Source organism: Aulonocara sp. 'chitande type north' Nkhata Bay, linkage group LG3 (assembly GCF_057382095.1).
Source record: "Aulonocara sp. 'chitande type north' Nkhata Bay isolate Kocher_YH1m ecotype deep benthic linkage group LG3, A_spYH_male_GT1.1, whole genome shotgun sequence".
In the NCBI taxonomy this organism is placed as follows: domain Eukaryota; kingdom Metazoa; phylum Chordata; class Actinopteri; order Cichliformes; family Cichlidae; genus Aulonocara; species Aulonocara sp. 'chitande type north' Nkhata Bay.
In genome coordinates, this window is record NC_141346.1 from 71,320,462 (window position 1) to 71,337,240 (window position 16,779).

General features: G+C 42.1%; 2 protein-coding genes across 4 annotated transcripts in view; one reads left to right on the forward strand and one right to left on the reverse strand.

Moving 5' to 3' along the window:
- LOC147336918 (protein NLRC3-like) overlaps positions 1-16,779 on the reverse strand; it is a 1,139,417-nt gene that overhangs the window by 123,296 nt on the left and 999,342 nt on the right. The gene's annotated exons all lie outside the window — the stretch shown is intronic.
- LOC147336921 (E3 SUMO-protein ligase ZBED1-like) lies at positions 11,740-13,843 on the forward strand. Its single transcript, XM_086287201.1, has 2 exons — positions 11,740-12,864; positions 13,066-13,843. Exons 1-2 carry the CDS (start codon positions 11,792-11,794, stop codon positions 13,715-13,717), a joined length of 1,725 nt encoding a protein of 574 aa, XP_086143327.1. The 5' UTR covers positions 11,740-11,791; the 3' UTR covers positions 13,718-13,843.

Genomic DNA, 16,779 nt, shown 5'->3' on the forward strand with positions numbered 1-16,779 from the left:
TCAAAGGGAAATATTAATTAATTAGCATCAAGTATATTTGTTGCTTAAGCGTTTGCACTATAACTTAAGTAGGATTATAACTTTTAAGGAAGGAAAGATTTCAGATATTTAGTTCACTGTTTCAGTTATTTTATATGAAATTAAAACATTTCCGTTGGTCAAATATGATGCTCTAAATCAAATAAAAGTTTGAAAATAAATGATGTATTTTTAAATGCTGCAACAAATGTTCACAAAAAGTAACTATAATTAAAACCAGTTAAACAAAATCAAATGTTTGAATCATGCTTAACCAAATGCCAGGCTGCAGAGCTGAACCTAAAGTATACGTAGAAAGATTTCAACATCTGAGCAGTTTTTAATGTTTTTATCACATATAAATGTCACAGCAGTGGGTCCTGGCCCAATGCTTTGTGTTTTTGGTTTTCTTTGACTCTTGTTTTTCTTGGTTTTTGTTCTTCTTATTTATCAGGCTCTCAGTAATCTTAGTTCTCCCTCCCTCAGTGTTCATTTCAGCCTGTGTTTAGTTTCTGTTCCCGTGTCCCACGTTTCATCGTTTCATGTCGAGTCAGCCCTGTCTCTCTGTTTCCTGTGTCTCCCCAGTCAGCCCCGCCTCCCTCGGGCACTCATGTGTGATACAGAGTAATAAACCTGACTACATTTGCTGCACTCTCTTTATTACCTGTTACTTTAAAATTCATACACTAATTATGTCTGCCCATCTCTCTAATGTGAAGGTCAAAGGTCAACATCCCAGTGACATAAGAATAATCCCAAAGGGGCAAAGGCAGCGGTTAATTTAGCACATTTAGCATTAAGGGTACAGCAAGGATATACTTTTACTTATTGTGGCAGGGGTGTGGTCTCTGGCCTGCTGCAGTGGAGGCTGGTGGCGGGACGTTGGACGGCACAGGTGAGGGTGATGGAGCTCATGACTCTCCCCTTTATAGTGACGGAGGAGACTGGCGTGGGGGAAGCGTGTAGTGGAGGAAGCCGAGGAGAGAGCTGGTTTCTGGCTACAAAGAAACCAGAAAAGATTGCTCGTGGTCAAATGTCAAAGGAGCTTGCAAAGAAAAGCGTCTGGACTTCTTTAAGTTACTTGAAGACGTTTCACCTCTCATCCGAGAAGCTTCTTCAGTTCTAAGGTCAAATGGTGGAGAGTCCCAGATATAAACCTAGTGGGAGTGACCCCCCACAGAGGGACATATGTGCATGTATGCAGGCAAAGACCTGCAGTTAAAAAAAAGCGCCCCTCGACAGCCAAACCCATCTGTTCTCTAATTGGATTGTTACATTGTTGATTGACATGACATTGACCAATCAGATGAAAGGAAGAAAAATAGGGTCAAAATCCGTACTTGTAACTTGCAGGGTTTTTTTTTCTAAGTCCACACACAAATCTTTTTTACAAGTACAAAATATTTATGACCACATTTTGAGCCCATACGAGAACAACTGAGATCATTTGTCCACAACACGAGGTTAGTTATTAATATACCGTATTTTCACGACCATAAGACGCACTGTGCTAAAAGGCGCAGTCTCAGTTATGTGTGCCCTTACTGTATTTAACACACACATAAGGCGCACTGGACCATAGGGCGCATACAAGTACCGTATGAGTATTTAAAAATAAAGCGGGAGCAAACCTGAGTTCGGTACCTTACTCACATTTCTATTGCCGGTAATCGTCATCATCAACAACACACAAGCATACAAGTGTGCATATTTAAAACTAAAGCAGGAGCAAAACAAAGTTTGGTACTCACATTTTTATCATCAAACCCATCGAAGTTCTCATCCTCTGTGTCTGAATTGAACAGCTGCGCTAAATCTCCATCAAACATGCCAGGTTCACTTCTTCACTGTCAGAGTCACTTTCCGTGCCGTGCGGCTCCTCGGAAATGATGCCGGCTTTTGCGAAAGCTCGAACAACAGTGCCAGCAGACATGTTAGCCCAAGCATCTACAATCCATTGGCAAATTGTGGCGTAACTCTCCCGGCGCTGCCTTCCACTCTTGGTGAAACTGTGGTCTCCATCGGTCATCCATCGCTGGATGTGTTTGTCGCCGATGTGTTTGCTGCAGTAGGAGCGGAAGATGGCCAGCTTTTCCTTATAATCCGCTGGAAGTTGCTGCGCTACCGTAGTCCTGGTCCGGATGGAAAAATGGCACCGTTTCATAAAAAGTGAAAGTGAAACTGCTTTTAGCCGAATGGTGACCGTCGAAACGCTTCTCCCGCTCGTTCTTTGCTCGATGATCGCTGTCAGGGGTTTAGACATCTGTTCACAAGTAAGAGAAATAAGACACTGCAGACCGACTCAGAGTTTAAGAACGTGTACACGGGTGAATGCCTCTGAGAAGACAGACACAACGAGTACAGGCTGCTTGCTTTATTTATAGTTCAAAATGGATTACATAGCACTTCCTCTTTTAACGGAAAGGGGAGAGCTCAGGCATTGTCTTAGCTATCTAACCTCTGCACAGAAACTGAAAAATAACGACACAGCAGTATTCATGCTTATCTGACATCACAGACACTGAAGTAAAGAATGCATGTATATCCTGTCTTGTCAAACATCTCAAACACTGAAGTAAGGAATGCATTGTGTTTTGTTTAACAATAGGCTTGGTTATGTGAAAATATATGAACACTAGAAAATAAAACACACTTGATTATATTGTATTTCATAAAAATCCTCTATCATTCCCTCCTGTTGTTAATATTTTTCACAGGTTTAATCAATGCATAGTCACTTGTTAGTCACATTTTCAACTTGCATGTCATTTGGTGAAAACATACATGATCATCAGTTAAAATTCATCTTCTTCAAGTTCAATCTCTGCTTGTGGTTCGTATTGGGGTAGGGAGACATATGCTAGTAGTTTTGTGGTGAACATATTGTTTACCATTCTGTGGACACAGGGCAATATGCATGTTGAGAATAAGCAAAGGAGTATGAGCAGTACTCCAACGAGTACTAGTCCTTTCATGAGCAACGTCTTCCATGACCCACTAAGAAGCCATGTGAGCCAGTCCTCTTCACCAGTGATGTAGTCCTGTCGTTGAGCTTGACTCAGTTGTCGCAGCACGTCCAGTGCGTCAGTCATATTGTTGGAGTGCACATTATCAGGAATGTATGTGCAGCAAGTCGTGTTGAAGAGCACACATAAGCCTCCTTTCTCGGCTAGTATCACGTCCAATGCGACTCGGTGTTGCATTATTGTGATGCGCACTGCATCGATTTCTTCATTCTGAGCCTTGTTGATCTTTGTTGAAGCATTCAGAAACAGTCCAAAACGGTAGTCGAGTGTCTCTATCCTGAGCATGTTTTTGGCATTTCCTGCCCACGGGAATAGAGAAAGCATTACTTTTTGTCCTTTGGTCCATGTTTGAATTCGTCTGGTACGTCAGTTCCCCAGATTGAGTCGTGAGGTTGCACGTCTCTAGTGCTCCTCTTGCGTCTCATCTGATGTGGTTCATCAAGCCTCGGGGCCTCCAGGATCCTCGCCGGGATCTTCTGCAAAGGAAGCAAAACACCTTTTCCTGCACCTCCCTAACTTATCCTATTTGGGACTCTTTAATCAAAAGCATGATCCTAATTATGTTCTTAACTTATTGACTTGTATTTATATATATTCTTCAACGTTACTCATCCCTTTAAAACTCTTTAAGCACTGGTTTCCCGTCCGGTTGCTCGCTATCATCAACATCCTGTACACGAATTGTCGCTGCTGCAAGTGCCTCTACTCTAATCTTAAGTCACCTTTTTAACCAGAAAATCATTATAAGCGCCTATTCTACTAAAAGATCCAAAAGAAAACAACCTCTTTAATCCTTTAACCTTAACATAAAAATAACAGTTTCAGTTTTACCATATCCAAATGATCAACAAACCCCCAAACATAATCACGCATAATAAGAACCAAAAAAGTCCTAAAATGATCCTAAATTATTAAACAATTAAATTATTAAACCCTAAATTCCCCCTTTTATTTTGACACATGAAATGTGTCACAATACTATACAAAACTCAAAATGCTTAGTTTTTCCCCACTCATGCTCCAATCTATGTCATAAAAATAAACTTGAAATAGAACAATTATCAGTCATGTGTTTCTCCAATTAATGATAACTGAGTTATATCAAAAATGTTTCCCCTTTAACATTTGGCATTCTCCCAACAATATACTATAATCCCATAATCTAACCCCAGTCAACAAAACAGAAATTTTCTCTGGTAAAAGCCAATTGTTTGTCCACATTTATGCATCCTCACTCACCCAGCCACACATTCACTCACATGCAGTCACACCATATATTTGCTAATAGTGGAGCTTCCCGCACGATCAGATTCTCCACCCTCAGCAAAATGAGCTCATTCATTTTTTTTTATTTTCCATAGGAAAATATTTCTTTATGCTTTTGGACTGGATTGACTCGCATAAAATCCTACAATTTTGGACAGGGACTTACGACCTGATCAGTCCCCACAGGTAGCTTTCTCCTCAGCCAATTGTAATCTGGAAAGCCCCCCTTTTATTTGCTCTCCCCGAGAATTTGTCAGCGCTGTTGCAGGCCTGCTTAGAACAGAAATGAGAAAAAATAGAGCTGATTATTAGCTCACAAAACACAAAACAAAATCACCTGACAGGTTTCCTTTAAGTGCACTGTTACAAACTAATGGGCCCAATCCTAGACATGTCCATGTTTCCTAAAACTCCCTCTATTAAAACAAAAACAACAACAACCCAAACCTTACTGACAGAATCAACCCATCACCACAACAACCTTAAACACACAAGTTTTGCCACCACATAATCTCACCCCCTCAATACACCGAAAGTCTCATTAAAACCACACAATTTGCACACAAAAATCACCCCCTTTAATATACTTAAATTCAGCATAAAACCCCTTTACGACAACATATAATCACTAAACTATAAATTTCCTACCCAACTCTGCACTTCTCTTGTCTGCTATGCTTCCTCTTCTGAAAGCCTCAGTCACACACACACACAGGAAGCTCCTCCGTCACCACTCACTTCAGCTAATTTGCATACTGAGTCATCTCTCAATGAGTTGCTGTAACAACAGAAACATATGTTTAAACATTACCAACTCATTAAATTATTTTATTTCTTTCTACAGTGATCACTACTGTTGATCACTTAGTCCCAGAGCACTCCTAAGTCACTCTTTTAAAACTACTTTAATCACTTTTTGTTTTCATAACTCTCTTTGTCATATAGCTTCTTTGAGTTCCTCAATTTCAAACTCAAATGTATTTTATGTTTGTGTATGTGAATTTGCATATGTTGCTTTTCCAGTGTGTCAGACTCCTTCATAATTTTGCCTTTAAACAGTCAATTTTCTCCTTCCCAAATTTACTAACCCAAATTTTGATTTCCCACCTTGAATAACAGCATTCCTTGTCCTCAGCCAGAAGTTAGGGCTCCACTTGCCACTTTCCACCTCCGCCTTAGCCCAGCGGCTTTACCCTTGAGGTCCCGTCTTCTTCACTTCATCTCACCCGTGAGTCTGAGCTCACAGGGACTGAGTGAGGCCGAGTAATCGTGACTGTGCCTGCCTTAGGTTGTCCCAGGGTTTCGAGGTGGGATCTTACCCGTCATGGGCTATCCAGCCTTCCATACTCGCCTGATACGGGGGCCAAGTGGGCAGGGGAGGGAACACACTGGCTCTGGAAATTAAAGGAGTGTAAGCTGCTTCCTTCATTGCATCTTATATTAAACTATCCCACTTCTGATTCTTTCCTAGAATAATTTCACATATGGCACTTTGTGTATGTGTGTTTTCTATTCATTAATGTAATTGTCAGTTATTTTTTCTCTTCATTTTACTTTTTTATCTGTTTGTTTGTGACGTTCTACTTTAGTTCTACTAAACCTTGATGTAAAAACAATACACCCTCTTTTGACGCACATACTCTGCAGTTTGCCTACGCACGCACTTCTCTCTCAGACTTCCTCTTTTCACACACCACCTTGCACTCACCCTACTATCAACTTTCATAGTGTTATTATTATTTATTATTTTGTACCCGTCACACCCAATCCCTCAAGTATCGGCACAAATTTGTTTCCAAACCAACAAAATAATCAAAAAACAAAAACATACATGAGTCAGGACACAAAAAGACAAAGAAAAATGTTGCCAGAAACAAAGCAGAAGTGTGAGGGGAAACTGAGCTCACAGACAGCTGCATGTGTTGGCTTTTAATAGCATGCAGCCTCTGCTCTAAAAAACCAATAAATAAAAAATAAAAGAAAATGTGTAACATGCTCATCAACTTAGCGGTGTCCACACATTTAATTCAGCTTCATAATCCTGTAGGTTTAGTTATTATCTACAGGGTTTGGCTTATTAGTTGTTATTATAGATGTGCTCTGTATCGCAGTAATATTTATCTAGGATAAATGACAGGTTTTCAAGCAGGTTAAGTGCCTCTATGCACCTAATTGGTTTAGATATTGCCTTTATTTTCTTCATCTCATATGTCATTATACTGAGTTTGAGCAAACCTTAAGCTTGGTGCAGACTACTTCATAACAATTGTCCATCTCACATCATACTGACTAGGATACTTCTTGTCAATATTAATTTTATATCATTATTAATATCATCATCTTTTTCTCTCTATATAGTAACAATAGTATATTACAATATTTTACTAGTGTATATCACTATACTACTACTGACACAATTTAATAGTTAGGATCATCTTACTCAGCAAACAGATAATTTATAGTTCATCCAATCTGTACAATTTGCTTCATCTCTGAACAGGTTTGTGCCTACTTTTAGACTGGTCTTCTGTTTGCCTCATCTCAGATCCAACCTTCAGTCACATGCATTCTCTCTGTTGCATGTCGAACCAAGTAGTTTATTATTATATTTTATTTTGTATCCATCAAGGACGTGAATGAGCTGCAGTCTCACCCACCTCCAGGATGGAAACATTTATCTTTTCACACACTTTCCTTGGCTGTACAATGATACAGCCTTAATCTACCTTATGCATCTCTCTTTTTTTTTTTTTTTTTTTTTTTAGAAAAGGTCTTCATCCAAATCACCATCAGGGTGTATACCTCACCCCTGACGTCGTTGCCCACCTCTCAATTTTAAATACACTTAGTCATTGAGGGCTAGCAGGAGGGACTATGCGCTTACCTGCTGCTCCTTGGCAGGTAGCTCCATGCCCTCCTGGGTTTTAATTGCACCTTAGAACACATATGCATCAACACTACAATGAGCGGGTGGAGGGAGGTTTGGAGTCTTCTCCCACCCCCATTCTCTGCGGCCTGCTGGAGCGGGAGGGCTAGTAGGAGGAGTTGGCCGTCCGACTGCGGTCTGGGGTGTGGGGCCTCCCTGCTGCTGCGGAGTCGGGGTGGTCTGCCTCTCCCCACCGCAGGGAAAAGGGTAACACCACCTGGGTCTGGGTGCAATTCCCCCCTCCAGGGGCAAGGGTACCTAGACCCGGTTTGTAGAGTACGCTTGGGGAGTGTGATTGTGTGTACAGCGTCTCTTTATGTCTGTCTCCACGTTGGTTGAGTGTGGAGTAAGTGCATATGAGAGCATGAGGGTGGGAATGGATGTTTGTGTCTGTGGGTGCCTGTATGTCTGTGTCTATATGTCAGGTTGGGTATCAGACGCCACCTCTCTGGGGACACCTCAGGCCCTCCAAGGTTTGGAGGCCTATCTCCACCCACCACCACTTCCCCTGCCGGTGGCGGACTCCCTCAGGTGTCGGTGTGTTGGTGGTTCTTTGTGTCTGGGGGTGGGCGTCCGGGTACACACCGGCTCACTCCTTGGCGGCCGCTTGTCGGGGCCTGGGGCCTGGGGCTCGCTCGGGCCCCTTTGGAGGTGGGGTGCCCCCGGCCTCTCGGCCTGGGGCTCGGTCACTCAGGCACAGCTGGGGGCCGGCGGAGCTCACGGGCGCGTCACTGCAACTCCCCCTGACTTCTGCTCCGCGGCTGCTGGGCGAGCCCTCATCTGGGACTCTCCTCAGCTCTTACTGGAACAGTGGCGCGGCTGCCCCTCTGTTGGTCTTCCATGGTCTCTTGTGTTCTGGGGGCCTCTGGATGTCTGGAGTTTTGATCTCCTCCATACCCTGGAGGACGGGGCTGTGGCCCCCCCACACTCCCTAGCAGATCATTACATGGAGAAACCTTTGGAATGCAAGCATGCTGATCCACACAGGTATGCACACATGGGTATTCACAGACGCGGACTAAAGCTTTCTTGGCTGCTGCCTCAAAGCACACTGTGCGCTGTCTATCTTGCGTGCTGCACAATATCGTTTATTATTTAGTAACTATTGATATCTATGACTAGCTAGTTTATTGTGATGGTGCTTTGTTTTCTCTATTATTATGTTACTCTTTGTTGTTTGCTGTCTCCTCTGTTTGTTTTTTTTGTTTGTTTGTTTTTTTTTCTCCATACAGGTGACCCAGGAGTTCTTTTTTTTTTTTCTCTCTCTCTTCCCCCCCCTTCTCACCGTCTCTTCTCCCCTTTGGTTTTCTTTCTTTCTCTCCCCCTCTTTCTCTCATTCATTCCCCCTGTCCTATTTATTAAAAAAAAAAAAAAAAAAAAATGACAAAGGATGAACTGAAGCTCTGCCATCACGTAATGTCGCATACTGCTGTTTCTGATGTCATTTAAAAAAAAAAAAAAAGAAAAAAAAAAAGAAAAGGTCTTCATATGAATGATTTCCTTTTATTTATTTCATACAATCTGGGCATGATGGGTCATAAATGCACTGATTTTTGCAGCCACGGCCACTATCTCTATGTGACATAAAAAGGGGATCGGTTAGATGCTGTTTTGTCACATGTCCTGAGGCTGATTTCACAATTATAGTGTTTTTTGAAAATGTTACATTTGGGACTTCTACAGTTAAAACAGTTTTACAAGCTCCTGTGTCTCAAAACATTTTTTTTTAACGGCACACCTTTCACATATACTACAACTGCTGGTTTGGCTTCTGACCCTAGCAGCAGTTGTTCTATATTGTAAACTTCCGCTTCATTTGTTTCACTTCCTTCCTCTCCACGTCTTCTACGTCTGTCATCATCACTTTGAAAAGATGCCATTCTGCTAGACGTTTTGCTTTTTTCTTCTGACTTTTTTCCACATATAGCTCTTTTTGCAAAGCGGTTTTTAAAGCATTTATTAAATCAGGGGTGCATTTGCCTTGCCAAGCTGGACAATATATTTTATTTTGTATTTCTCCACCTTTTTGCACTGACTATTCCTGCATTTGAACAGTTTTTTTCTAACCACTCTTCATCTGCTGTTAATTTTACTTTAGTTTTAGAGTTACCCATTTTAAACTAATTACGTCAGAACTGTGACACCTTCTCTGGCACAAAGGAGCGGGCAGGTGATCAATAACAGCCTTCTACTTTCTCACTATTTGAGAAAGCGGTTATTGATTTTACGTGATGACGCACAACCTTAGTTTCCCACTCCAGCCAGTTCGTGAGTGTACACAGGAAAACAGCTTGAGAAGGGTTCGACCGCGTATTGGGTCGTAAATGACAACTCACTTCTCTTTGTTAACACAAACAGAGCGTGCTTTTATAATTTTTATTGAGACTTTCCGTATTTTTATTGTGCAACCTTCTAACTGTTCCGTTGCAGCCACTCCCAGAGCGACCGGAACTCGTTCCGTTACAGCTGCTTTCCTAAAGCAACCGGAAATTTTAATAGCGATTTCTAGAATTTCGCTCTTGCCTGTTGTCTCTTAAATCCCTTCTGGATTGAGATCTGTCGGCGCTAACCAGGTTTACACACTATTTTAAAGGAAAATCTCAATATCAACGTATTTTAGCGCTAGATGGAATGCAGTGTTTCATATTCACCTTACTGTGGCGCTGCGTTTTGGATCCGGCACATCTGGTCCTGGCGTCGTGGGGCCTCGCTGACCAGAGATCGAATTCACGCTCCCGGATTTTCCTTTTTACTGTGCACAGATTTTTTCCAGCGCAGGCAACACGACGTCAGAATCCGATGAAAACCGTCTGTGGACAACTAGACGTTAAAAATAACAGTTAGTTATCCGGCTACGAAGGACCAATTAAATGTCAGGGGTTTAGACATCTGTTCACAAGTAAGAGAAATAAGACACTGCAGACCGACTCAGAGTTTAAGAACGTGTACACGGGTGAATGCCTCTGAGAAGACAGACACAACGAGTACAGGCTGCTTGCTTTATTTATAGTTCAAAATGGATTACATAGCACTTCCTCTTTTAACGGAAAGGGGAGAGCTCAGGCATTGTCTTAGCTATCTAACCTCTGCACAGAAACTGAAAAATAACGACACAGCAGTATTCATGCTTATCTGACATCACAGACACTGAAGTAAAGAATGCATGTATATCCTGTCTTGTCAAACATCTCAAACACTGAAGTAAGGAATGCATTGTGTTTTGTTTAACAATAGGCTTGGTTATGTGAAAATATATGAACACTAGAAAATAAAACACACTTGATTATATTGTATTTCATAAAAATCCTCTATCAATCGCCTTATGTCCGCGGAAACTCAGCTGCGTATTCTTGACCTGTCGGAGCTTGTTTTCCAGCTTCCTCCTCTTGCGAACCATCGATTCATTAAATTAACCTTAAATTCTCTCGCCGCTGCTCGATTTCCATGTTCCTCCGCGTAGCTGATGGCCTTCAGTTTAAACTGTGCTTCGTAAGCGTGTCTCTTTGCCATTTTCAGGGTTGTTAAAACAACGATGTCCTGCATAACGCACATACCTGTTCTTTTATACACGTATGTGCGATTGTCCCGGTATATACGATCAACGCCCACACTTCACCCTTTAACGTTCTCATGGTGTTCTCTACTACGTCCTCCTTACAACACATAGGGGGCACTGCGCTATAGGGCGCGCCGTACTTTTTGAAGAAAATCTAAGACTTTTAAGTGCGCCTTATGGTCGTGAAAATACGGTACTGCAACAACATGGCAACAGAGCAGCTGCAGAGAATTCAACATTAATGAATCGATGTCCACAACCTGCTGCACAACCTGCAGCAGGTTGTGGCCTGATGTGTTTTTAAGAGTTTCACTTTCAGGAGGAGAAGATTTAAACGAGTCACACAAATGTGAACTACAATGTCTGTGACACACAATTTATGCAAACTGCAGTAAATCTGACCTGAAGAAATCCAGTCTTCTGCCTGTTGTGGTTGTGACAGCTGCTCGTAGGAGAGTTTGTTTGTAGGAGGTGGAGATGTTCTCAGATCAAGTGCGTAATCGTCTCTTTGTGTAGACGCTAAAAGCTGTGAGCCAAAACTCTCTGCTCTGAAACTCTTCACTCAGTCCTCACGCTGAGAGTTTAGAGGCTGAACTTCTTGTTCCTCCATAACACTTTTCATGAAACAGCAGAAATGAGCTTGTGTTTCTCAGCAGTGCGCACACAGAGAACCGATCCTCTCTGCTCAGTCTGAACAAATCAAAGTGAAACGTCAGTGAAAACACAGCTGCTGATCAAACTGTGTCAGATTAATGCCTCAATGTTTCACTGTGAGGTTAAAAAATACATAAAAATGATTTAAAGAAGTAGGAGGCAGATTTTCACAATAAGAGCACTTTGTTTTTAATATAGCTGTCGAAATTAACGCGTTAATTGCGATAATTAAATTTTGGAATTAATTACGTTAGAATATTTAACTATTTAGCGCAACACGCAGATAAAAAAAAAAAAAAAGTCGCTCCCATAATTCCACTTGATTTGTTTACCGCGCCACTGAAAATGGAGAAGCAGGAACAGGATGGCCTTCTGGATGGGGAATTCAAATACAAGAAGAACATAGATGGGACAATAAACAAACGCGTTGTAATTTGCACTCACTGTAGTAAAGAGTTTCAATTTCACCGTTCAAATTCGACCTTAAAATACCACCTTAATGCCAAACACGCGTTTGTCGGGGCAGCAGCTTCACCCGGCCTGCGTCAGACCACTCTTAGTGAACGCAGGCCACTCGGTAAGTCTTCTTTGGACAAACTGACCGACAATATAGCCAAATGGATAGCAAAGGACTGTAGACCGCTAAGCATTGTGGAGGACAAGGGCTTTGCAGATGTTTTAAAGGTTGCATCTCAGGACGCGTCCTACAAGCCCCCAGCGAGAAGCACAATAACAATTCGAATCCACGAACTGTATGAAACGGAGAAAAAGAAAAAAGAAGAGGCTTTAGTTCACACAGAATGCGTGGCTCTGACAGGAGACCACTGGACATCATTGAGTAATAACAATTACCTGGGAGTTACTGCGCATTTAATCACTGAAGCCTGGGGTCTGACATCCTTTGCGCTGACTATAATGAAAACGGAAGAGCGGCACTTTGCGGAGGCTTGTGCAGAGCAGTTCCAGACTGTTGCTCGCAGGTGGAGAATTGAGGAGAAGGTGACAACAGTAGGCACGGACAGTGCGCGCAATATGATCGCCGCGGCTCGCATCATGCCATTCAATCACATGCCGTGTACCGCGCACATTCTACAGAGATGCATCACAGTGAGTCTCGCAGACAGTGGCTTTGTCACTGCGCTGGCCAAATGCCGCAAAATTGTTGGCCATTTTAAGCACAGCCCAGCAAACACAGCAGAGCTGAACGCAGAGCAGGTGTCACTGGGGCGCAAGCAGGAGCCGTTGGCCCAGGACGTGCCTACGCGCTGGAACTCCACGCTGGAGATGGTGAAGCGCTTGATCCGCAACCAAACTGCAGTAACCGCGACTCTGGATAAACAAAAGCATAAACTTGTCCTCCTGACGCCTCCAGAGTGGGACAAACTCCAGAGACTGGAGACACTTCTAGAGCCCTGCAGGTGAGCCTGTCATTGTGACCATAATTGTAGGTTTAGATTAAATGTATCAAACATACATCTTAAATCAGTTTTGTTATTATGAAAATGTCTTAATACCTAGTAATAAAAAGCTTTTTTTAATTTGCTGTCTTATCTGTGTGTGTGTGTGTGTGTGTGTGTGTGTGTGTGTGTGTGTGTGTGTGTGTGTGTGTTCCACTGCAGATATGTGACTGAACTGCTGGGAGGAGAGGCCTACGTCTCCTGCTCTGTAGTTCTACCAGCCTTCTGCCACCTGCGCCGTGTCATGGAAGTAACTGATGAGGACCCTGCATATGTGGTGAGGTTTAAAGAGAAGTTTAAGGAAGACCTTGCTTCCCGCCAGGAACATACCAACTATGCATGGCTCCAGATCGCAACTGCACTGGACCCACGTTTTAAAGACCTACGCAGTGTGCCCAAGACTGACAGAGAAGCAGTGTGGATCACACTGGCAGGCACACTGCATGAAGACTCTCCTAGAAGATCACACACTGCAGAAGAAGGTCCAGCCAAGAAGAGGCTGAGCCTGCTGCAGATGGACTCTGACTCTGAGTCAGAGGAGGAGGTACAGCAGGACAGAGCCATACAGCGCTACAGAGCAGAGCCCTGCACTGCCTTAGAGGACTGTCCCTTACAGTGGTGGGCAGCTCATGCAGGAGCCCACAGCCAGCTGGCCCGCCTTGCTCGCAGATACCTGGCCACTCCTGCCTCCACAGTGCCCTGTGAGAGGCTGTTCTCTGTAGCAGGGCACATTGTGAACAAGAAGAGGTCTGCTCTGCACTCAGAGAACGTGGACAAGTTGGTTTGTCTCAGCAACTGGCTGAAGGATGAGTAGACCAGAGGACCGTGTGTTTAGAGCTTGTTCTATGGTTGAATGTGATTTAAACAATACTTTTCACTGTTGTTCATATTTTTTTGCACTAATCTACCTTACCCAAAAGGATGATTGGAGATTTTTTCTATTTTGCCTGTTGAATTAGGTTCTGTGAACTTGAAGATGTATATGGATAAAACAATGTGCTAGATTTAAACGGGTGGAAAACATTCAGTAAAAATCCCTCACAATTATTTGAAGCCCTGTTCTGCTTGTACTGTTTGTACTCACAATTAATAATAAATAAAACAAACAAGTGTGTTAAAAACCACTATCTGTCCCGATTTTTACACATATATACACATATACACATATATTTCGAGTTGCGATTAATCAATTTTTAGGCTGTGATTAATTCGCTTCCAGCACAACACCCAGCCTACGTCAGACCACGCTGAGTGAACGCAGGCCACTCAGCGTGGTCTTAGCATTAAATAACAAGTGTGTAAAAATCCACTATCTGTCCGTATGTTTGCACACATTTTGGTCATATTTCGAATTGCAATTAATCATGATTAATTAATTTTTAGGCTGTGATTAATCTGATTAAAAATTTTAATCATTTGACAGCCCTAGTTTTTAATTCAGTTAATGTCAAACTGTCATCAACACCTCTGTGTTGTCTCTGAGCAGATTCAGGCATTACTCAAATAATAAAGGCTTTTTTTTCACTATTATACTTTTCATTAGTCTCCAGGTTGATGATTATAAACAGAATTATTAAAGTTTTTATCATTTCAGGCTGAAAATCAACATGAATTTGGTTCTAATCAAAGAAGCTCCTTTAATGTGTGTCATTAAAATCCTCACACAGACTTAAAAAGGCGACATTAACATTAAACTAAATGAAAGAAGCTTCAGCTGAGAGCTTCATGCAGTCATCATCAGCAGCTCATAGCAGTCACAGCTCTTTATTACGCAGCTTTGCAGGAATTAAAGTGGCTGAAGTGTCAGAGTTTGTGTGAGAAGCTGCTTCATGGACAGCTGTACACACGTCTTTATTATTTCTTCATAAATCAAACACACAGGTTTGTCTGCAGATGATTTAAAGTGTGTCGTTGTGCAGTTAAAGCTGTTTGTGTGACGCCCTGACCTCCTGTGAATGAAACAGCCAATCAGATCCATCAGAGAGAGAGCAGGAAGTGTGTGTTTGTGACAGAACAAGGAAACAGTGATGATGATGAACATACAGGTCCTCTGATGTTTCCTGTTACAGTAACGCTTGTTCATCTGTTGCTCTCCTACACTTTCCTATAAATAAAGGAGAAAAAGTCCGTTTAGTTTCATTTCCTACAGCTCAGAGTTACACTTCACATTCCTGCTGTCACATCAAAAAGCTTCACTTTGGTCCAACATCTACATGTTAACATGAAACACAGACAGACTCAGAACATCTGGAACATCTGCACTTTGACCCAAACTGTTATAGCAGGATATTTTCTGCATATTTCTTATGTTGGACCTGTTTGAACTGTAAACGACCTGTAATCATCTGTAAATGGTGTGAGACACACTGAGGCCACCTACAGGGCAGCTGGGGAACAGCAGGGATCTGAAATCATACGAGACGTTAGTGAGTGAGAAGAACAAACGGACTTAAGATGGGTCGAAGTGATCAAAGTTGGTCTAAAACAGAAGATAAATCCAAAGCAGCATCAGATGAATGTTACCATTTCCAGTTACGGTGCCCTTCATCTAATATGGAAATGTGTTGTTTTTTTTTTTGCCGTGTTGTTGTTCTTCCTATTGTGTTTAGGCCAGAGATGCTCTTCAAACAGCGGACAGACATGACCACATTACAAGAACATGGTGTGAGTCCGATTTGATATTCCAGTCAACGCTGAGAGACCTTAACCAGGAAGTCAGAGGTCAGCTGATGCTGCGAGCAGGAAGCGAACCAAGGGAAAGGTCCACTCTACTCAATCTCAAAGAAAATATGCTGGTATTTGTTGATGTTGATGGTACAATAAAAATATATAATATAATAAATAATAAAATATCATGTGATGATCAGATGTGTTGTTGGTGTTTGTATTTTCTGTAAATGTCTTTTTTAATGTAAATGCTTTGTTCCAGACGGACAGGGAATCAGTTGCTGTACGATGACATCATCTTGATGTTGACGAGGAGGGCGAGAAAAACTAGTTTTGTCCTGCAGATGGCGATCTTGCACCGTGTTCAGAGAGCCGACACTTTGACGGTGCTGCTCTACTCAGCTTACTTTAGCCTGGGTTGGACTCTATATGAGCAGCTTCCACTCTGGTTTCACTCTTAAACACACTTGTTTGATTTCACTTGTAAAAGTTGAAGAATAAATATTTTATTACAAAATTATTTGTTGATGCATTTTTTTAGGGTCAAATATCTTGTTTGATTTGAGGAATGAACTGTTAGGGTGGAAAAAGTGAATCAGGTTAAAATAGTGGTGCTTTATATCAGTGAAGATGTATAATGTAATTTAAAATGTTGATGATGGGTTGTAGTGGGCTTGTACTTACAAAACTGCCTCATTTTATTGGAACGATCCACAGTTGCATCCATTCACGGATGACATCTGACATCATTTGACATCTGGTCTGAACACGTTTGTACACAAGATGCCTCAGTTCTGGATGTTCCCACAGACTCCTCTGTGCACCTAAAGAAAAGGTCAAGGGTCAGCAGCACATGTAGTTGGGACAATTCTTCAGTCGCACAAACTACACAATCATTTTCCTCCAATGACGACTTTTCACTTGCAGAAATGGTCCTGTGTGATTTCCAGGCTGTGATATAAAAACTAGTTCCTAATGGCAGCGACTCACTCAGTAAACATGTGTTTCCTTCACCAACCTCACACACAGATCCAATAAGATCAGGAAGTGGGCAGTATAGTACAATATGTGTTATTCTGTGCTGCACTGCCCAAACTAAAGATCTGCTGAAGTGTTGGAAATGATCCAGATGTTTATTTTGGACGATACAGCAGAAGATCAGACATGAAAGTGGAGATAACACAGAAGACCTGCAGCAAAGGTCAGAGG

Excerpts from the sequence above, each read along its gene's own strand:
- LOC147336921 (XM_086287201.1), top strand. The coding sequence starts at position 11,792 with ATGGAGAAGCAGGAACAGGATGGCCTTCTGGATGGGGAATTCAAATAC. Across the intron at positions 12,865-13,065 it reads ACACTTCTAGAGCCCTGCAG|ATATGTGACTGAACTGCTGG; the intron begins GTGAGCCTGTCA and ends GTTCCACTGCAG.